General features: G+C 45.5%; 1 protein-coding gene across 1 annotated transcript; it reads left to right on the forward strand.

The window, feature by feature from the left end:
* si:ch1073-228j22.2 (SPRY domain-containing SOCS box protein 2) lies at positions 1–7,262 on the forward strand. Its single transcript, XM_055903546.1, has 3 exons — positions 1–431; positions 1,136–1,913; positions 2,169–7,262. Exons 2-3 carry the CDS (start codon positions 1,208–1,210, stop codon positions 2,297–2,299), a joined length of 837 nt encoding a protein of 278 aa, XP_055759521.1. The 5' UTR covers positions 1–431; positions 1,136–1,207; the 3' UTR covers positions 2,300–7,262.
* The last annotated feature ends 320 nt before the right edge of the window (positions 7,263–7,582 follow it).

Consider the following 7,582-nt stretch of genomic DNA (forward strand, 5'->3'; position numbering starts at 1 on the left):
CAGTAGGCCTACTGGCTAATATACAGTCGATGTGAGAAAGTCTGTTGACGTTTTAATACGCAATCATGCATGATGCATGCATTAAACTGTAGCAGACAAAATAGTAGAATGCAGATTATGTTTACCCCCTATTATGACATACTATCCGTTGTTTGTTTGCCTCAAAATCTCTCGCATATCCATCATCACTTCACTACTTAGGTCACAGAATCTTGTGCCCTGCACTAGCAATCTGTGTGACGTAGATCCGAGATTTCGGAACGTGCTGTTCTCTCCGCGGAGGTCGTCAGACGCACTGGATGGCATGGTTACGTTACCGTCCCGCAAGCGTCCGGCGGTGGGGGGGGGGGGGGCGTAAGAGGAGTTTATAAAAACATGGTCATGACTGACCATGTCCATTACTACGAAGGGCAAGAGAGAGAGAACGTGTGGTAAGCTACTATCTATTTACCTAAACAAGTTAGCCTACGTTTATTTATCCAATGACAATTCCTCCAAACAATCACCATCTGATTAACCTGATCTAATGTAAAACATTCTGGGAGAGATTATAGTGATGTCAATTTTGTATGACTGATTTTTTTTTTTATATTAAAGGAGCTATATGTAATTCTTTGCATTGCAATTTCACAAAATATATCTACAGTAATACTGGAATGATAGTGTCACAATATTTCACCCCCCAAAACTAGTAATTGGGAACACACAAAATTGCATTTAAATGGTGCAGCCTTCATATTGGTCAACAAAAGACAGACCTTTTCTTGTTGTCAAATTGATTGGGGCCAGCAAATCTCTTATTGTCAATGCAACAAAGGACCAGTCAATTTAACAAGAGATTTGCTGGCCCCAGTAAATTTGACAAAAAGAGATGGTTCATTGTTGAATTGTTACATGTAGTCTAGTACCTTTAAATTGTATGAATAATACTTTAGGACTTTGGCCAGTCTTGATTCAAAATCTTGCTGTCATGACTCATGTCAAGACAGAAAAGTATTTATAGGCTACCTCAGTACTAGTTCAGGTTATAAATTAGTCCTTTATGTTCTTATCATAGGAACGTCATGATAACTTGAAATGTGGATTGCTCGATTGAGAATAACTCAGTCTAACGTGATTTCTGTTTTCTCCACAGCTTTGAAAAACCCTAGCTCAGCCAGTGTCTGAGTAGTGAATATTGTGTGTGTGTGTGTGTGTGTAGGCTAAAATGGGTCTGTCACTGTCTGGCTGGCTGCGTGGTATCCCAGCCAAGATGAAGAAGGATGCTCCCTCCTCTTCCTCCTTCCTCCCGCTGTCCATCCCTACCTCCTCCCGCCTTTCACTCCTCCTAAACTCCTCTCCCGTTGACCCTGGAGACCCCCGGTGCCGCTGGAGCCCCACACACTGTTCACCTCACTTCCTGCTGTCCCAGTGCGGGGAGGAAGTGACACGTGCACCCACCCAGCAGATCAGCGACGGGGCTCGGGGGGAGAAGGGGGAAAGGGGAGGAATGCACGTCTGGGAGGTGCTCTGGTGCCCCACCCACAGAGGAAGTCACGCTGTGATTGGTGTATCCACGGAGCACTGCCCGCTACAAACCTCTGGTTACACTGCACTGATGGGCGGAGACTCACAGTCCTGGGGATGGGAACTCACAAATAATCAGCTATGGCATGCAGGGCAAGCCCTGGGGAGATACCCCGGGGAGAGAGGGGTGCAGGCGGAAGAGCAATCTGTGTCCCCCCCCCACCCTGTCCCAGAGCGCGTGCTGCTGGTTCTGGACGCGGACACAGGAACTCTGGGATATGTAGTAGATGACTGCTTCCTGGGCATGGCCTTTAAGGACCTCCCCCAAGGGGTGGAGCTTTTCCCGGCCATCAGCAGCGTAAGGGGTGGAGCCTTCATACGACTACGCTACCTCAACGGAGCTACCTGTGAGTATAACTTCATTATTAGAATACAATTTAACTTTATTATCCCTTGGCATGTTGCTTGGCTTCAACACAGACAGGCAACATTTAGCACAGTATTACAGCTATCAAACTGAACACAGTGCAAATAACACAACTAAAACAGTTCAGAACTATTCATGATGCCCTTAAACCCAAATGTGCCCACATCAAGTACTTATGTTTGCATGTATGTTTATTAAATTTCTCTCTCTCTTTCCTTCCCTTTATTTTTCTCAGGTGAGCCTCCTGCACTGATGGCTCTCTGTGGTCTGTCCATCCATGTGTCCATGGGGAAAGAGAGAGAGACTCAGACAGACAGACTACCTCTGCCTCCTCCTCTTCAACGCTACATCCTGCCCAGCATGTGACACACACACACACACACCCACAAACTATAGAGTAAATAGGAAAGTTCTCACTGACCCAATGTCCATATACTGCTTAATTAAAGAACAGTTTTTAATTGAATTATGCAGGTCATCCAGAAAATAAATGAGCCTCTCTGTATTTTAGGGAGTGGTTTGTGTGGTTTGTGTAACAGCAAACCATCATTGGACAGTGCTGGACGCATTGTGATGTTAGCTCCTCTCTGGCCTGGGACATCCACGGTTGCTCTCTGTCCAATCACATTTCTTCCCCCGCGTCGTGTTTTTGCCAGGTTGAATCCAACTTCATCCACAAAGATGAAAGTATGTGCAGTTTGCCTGTCTTCCATCTCCATTACTCTCTAAAATACAGTAAATCCACAGTTTTACAGTACTTTACATTATGCATAGCTGTGTATATACCCTGTCATTGAACAGACATCTTACCTGGACATATTGATACCAGAGTTCTTTCACACATTCACCGTTTCTCTCAAAAGGTTCAGTGTACAACTGCTTCATCCTTATTTTATGTTTCTCTAGGACTCTGGCAAATGTCGTTGTGCTGACCGTATTCACATTCCCAAAAGTGATATTGTCTGCCAGCACTCTGTCCCGAATTTCCCGCAGTTTTATTGCATTGTTGGCAATTTCCTGCGCATCTGATAATATTCTACCTCTCCCTCCTGTGGGAGGCAACCTTTGGATCCTACTGAAAAACACAAAACAATCAATTTATTTCAAAATGTAAAAATGTGAACATACTGTATTGTACTGTAATATGTAGTTAAATTATCATTGAAGGATGCACATCTCACCTGTTGTTTTGCCTGAAAATCCGTACTATTGATGCAACTGTTGAACGCTGCAGATTTGGTTGCACCCTTAAACCGGCCTCTCTCAAAGAGAGACCATGCTTTACAACATGGTCAATAATTGTGGCCCTTATCTCATCCTCCACGCATTCTCCCTCTCCCTGCCACAATTATATGTTTTCGTGTATTTATTGAACACACCATGTAAACATTCACAGTGTAGGGTGGGAAAAGTATGTGAACCCTTGGATTTAATAACTGTTTGACCCTCCTTTGGCAGAAATAACCTCAACCAAACGTTTTCTGTAGTTGCGGATCCGACCTGCACAACGGTCAGGAGTAATTTTGGAGCATTCCTCTTTACAAAACTGTTTCAGTTCAGCAATATTCTTAGGATGTCTGGTGTAAACTGCTCTCTTGAGGTCATGCCACAGTATCTCAATCATATCCAAGATGGCGTAGCAGTTTAGACGTCTTTGTCTTGTCGTGTCCCGTGTATATATCTTTTTTTCCCTTTGTATATATTTTGTATATATTTTGTATATTTTTTACCTCCATTTCAACATACTCTCCTGCAACCCACCTCACCCAATGTGGTATGGATCTGCTATTTTCTGTACTTTAGAACCGGAACCCCCAACAGAAGCTAGCCAGCTAACTAGCTACTAGCTAGTAGTCAGTAAGCCACTGCTAGCGGTCATCAACTAACCTTAGCCCGGTCAACTCCCGCCAATCTGCATAGCGCGATTCAAACCAGAGCATACCAGACTGCTTTTTCTCCACATCTCCGGATTCCTACCGCAAGCTCTGAACATTTTCACCTGGATCATCGCAGCTAGATAGCTGCTATCCGAGTGGCTACTCCTGGCTAACGTCTCTGTCCCGAAGCAGGCACCAGTTAGCCTGGAACTAGCTTCGTGCTAGGCCCATCTTCCGGCTAGCTGAAGAGGTCCATCAGCCACTCCTTGGGCTACAATGCCTATTTTGCCAATTGGCCTGGACCCCTTTTACTGCCGACACAGAGCCCCGCCGATCCATCACGGCTGGTCTACTGACGTAATCTGCCCGAGGGGGTTTCAACAGGCTCCTCCGTCGCAACATCCCCTGAAGGCCCATCTGCTAGCCGCGGCCCACTAGCTGTCTGGAGCATATCAGACTGTTAGCTGAAGAGGTCCATCAGCCAATTTCTTGGGCTACAATATCTATTTTGCCAATTGGCCTGGACCCTTTTACTGCCTACACGGAGCCCTGCCGATCCATCATGACTGGTCTGCCGACGTAACCGTCCGAGGGGGCTACAACAGACTCTTCCGTCGCGATGTGCCCCTAAGGCCCTTTTGCTAGCCTGCTATTCCCGGCCCGCTAGCTGTCTGAATCGCCGTGTCTCCAGCTCGCTACTCACTGGTCCCTATGATCACTTGGCTACGCATGCCTCTCCCTAATGTCAATATGCCTTGTCCATTGCTGTTTTGGTTAGTGATTATTGTCTTATTTCACTGTAGAGCCTCCAGCCATGCTCAATATGCCTTAGCTAACCCTTTTGTTCCATCTCCCACACATGCAGTGACCTCACCTGGTTTAAATGGTGTCTCTAGAGACAAAACCTCTCTCATCGTCAGTCAATGCCTAGGTTTACCTCCACTATATTCACATCCTACCATACCCTTGTCTGTACATTATGCCTTGAATCTATTCTTCCGCGCCCAGAAACCTGCTCCTTTAACTCTCTGTTCCGAACGCATTAGATGACCAGTTCTTATAGCCTTTAGCTGTACCCTTATCCTACTCCTCCTCTGTTCCCCTGGTGATGTAGAGGTTAATCCAGGCCCTGCAGTGCCTAGCTCCACTCCCATTCACCAGGCGCTCTCATTTGTTGACTTCTGTAACCGTAAAAGCCTTGGTTTCATGCATGTTAACATCAGAAGCCTCCTCCCTGAGTTTGTTTTATTCACTGCTTTAGCACACTCTGCCAACCCGGATGTCCTAGCCGTGTCTTTATCCTGGCTTAGGAAGGCCACCAAAAATCCAGAAATGTCCATCCCTAACTATAAAATTTTCCAACAAGATAGAACTGCCAAAAGGGGGCGGTGTTGCAATCTACTGCAGAGAAAGCCTGCAGAGTTCTGGTATACTATCCAGGTCTGTGCCCAAACAATTCGAGCTTCTACTTCTAAAAATCCACCTTTCCAGAAACAAGTCTCTCACCATTGCCGCTTGCTATAGACCACCTTCAGCCCCCAGCTGTTCCCTGGACACCATATGTGAATTGATTGCCCCACCATCTATCTTCAGAGCTACTAATGTTAGGTGACCTAAACTGAGACATGCTTAACACCCCGGCCGTCCTACAATCCAAGCTAGATGCCCTCAATCTCACACAAATGATCAATGAACCTATCAGGTACAACCCCAAATCCGTAAACACGGGCACCCTCATAGATATCATCCTGACCAACCTGCCCTCTAAATACACCTCTGCTGTCTTCAACCAGGATTTCAGCGATCACTGCCTCATTGCCTGCGTCCGTAATAGGTCTGCAGTCAAACGACCACCCCTCATCACTGTCAAACGCTCCCTAAAACACTTCAGCTAGCAGGCCTTTCTAATCGACCTGGCCCGGGTATCCTGGAAGGATATTGACCTCATTCCGTCAGTAGAGGATGTCTGGTTATTCTTTAAAAGTGCTTTCCTCACCATCTTAAATAAGCATACCCTATTCAAAAAATGTAGAACCAGGAACAGATATAGTCCTTGGTTCACTCCAGACCTGACTGCCCTTGACCAGCACAAAAACATCCTGTGGCATACTGCATTATCGTCGAATAGCCCCTGCGATATGCAACTTTTCAGGGAAGTTAGGAACCAATATACACAGGCAGTTAGGAAAGCAAAAGCTATTTTTCAAACAGAAATTTGCATCCTGTAGCACAAACTCCAAAAAGTTCTGGGACACTGTAAAGTCCATGGAGAATAAGAACACCTCCTCCCAGCTGCCCACTGCACTGAGGCTAGGAAACACTGTCACCACCGATAAATTGAGAATCCACAATAATTGAGAATTTCAATAAGCATTTTTCTACGGCTGGCCATGCTTTCCACCTGGCTACCCCTCTAGACCCAAACTGTTACAGACCTACAGTATATCTATCCTACCCTGACTTTCTAAGGTCTTCGAAAGCCAAGTTAACAAACAGATCACCGACCATTTTGAATCCCACTGTACCTTCTCCGCTATGCAATCTGGTTTCCGAGCTGGTCATGGGTGCACCTCAGCCACGCTCAAGGTCCTAAACGATATCATAACCTCCATCGATAAAATACAATACTCTGCAGCTGTATTCATTGACCTGGCCAAGGCTTTCGATTCTGTCAATCACCACATTCTAATCGGCAGACTCAACAGCCTTGGTTTCTCAAATGACTGCCTCGCCTGGTTCACTAACTACTTCCCAGACAGAATTCAGTGGGTCAAATCGGAGGGCATGTTGTCCAGACCTCTGGCAGTCTCTATGGGGGTGCCACAGGGTTCAATTCTCGGGCCGACTCTTTTCTCTGTATACATCAATGATGTCGCTCTTGCTGCTGGTGATTCTCTGATCCACCTCTACGCAGACGACACCATTCTGTATACTTCTGTCCCTTCTTTGGACACTGTGTTAACTAACCTCCAGACGAGCTTCAATGCCATACAACTCTCCTTCCATGGCCTCCAACTGCTCTTAAATGCAAGTAAAACTAAATGCATGCTCTTCAACTGATTGCTGCCCGCACCTGCCCGCCCGTCCAGAATCACTACTCTGGACGGTTGTGACTTAGAATATGTGATCATTTGCACACACTGTATATAGATTTTTTCTCTTGTGTTACTATGTTGTTGTTTGTGTCGCACTGCTTTGCTTTATCTTGGCCAGGTTGCAGTTGTAAATGAGAACTTGTTCTCATCTGGCCTACCTGGTTAAATAAAGGTGAAATAAAAAAGGTTATGGATGTGTTACTGCAACCTTAAAGGTCCTCAATGATGTCACCATTGCCCTTGATTCTAAGCAATATTGTGCTGCTATTTTTATTGACTTGGCAAAAGCCTTTGATACGGTAGTCCATTCCATAATAAAAAAGTCAGGACTCTGACTGGGCCACTCAAGAAGGCGTATTTTCTGTTGTTGATTTACTTCTGTGTTTTGGGTCGTTGTCCTGTTGCATCACCCAACTTCTGTTGATTTTCAATTGGTGGACAAATTGCCTTACATTCTCCTGCAAAATGTCTTGATAAACTTGAGAATTCATTTTTCCGTCCATGATAGCAAGCTGTCCAGGACCTGAGGCAGCTAAGCAGCTCCAAACCATGATGCTCCCTCCACCATACTTTACAGTTGAGGTTTTGATGTTGGCGTGCTGTGCCTTTTTTTCTCCACATATAGTGTTGTGTGTTCCTTCCAAACAACTCATCTGTAGTTTCATCTGTCCACAGAA

This window comes from Salvelinus fontinalis, chromosome 38 (genome assembly GCF_029448725.1).
Source record: "Salvelinus fontinalis isolate EN_2023a chromosome 38, ASM2944872v1, whole genome shotgun sequence".
Taxonomy (NCBI): domain Eukaryota; kingdom Metazoa; phylum Chordata; class Actinopteri; order Salmoniformes; family Salmonidae; genus Salvelinus; species Salvelinus fontinalis.

Coding starts and splice junctions, on each gene's coding strand:
- si:ch1073-228j22.2 (XM_055903546.1), top strand. CDS start 1,208: ATGGGTCTGTCACTGTCTGGCTGGCTGCGTGGTATCCCAGCCAAGATG. Junction 1,914..2,168: donor CTACCTCAACGGAGCTACCT/GTGAGTATAACT, acceptor TATTTTTCTCAG/GTGAGCCTCCTGCACTGATG.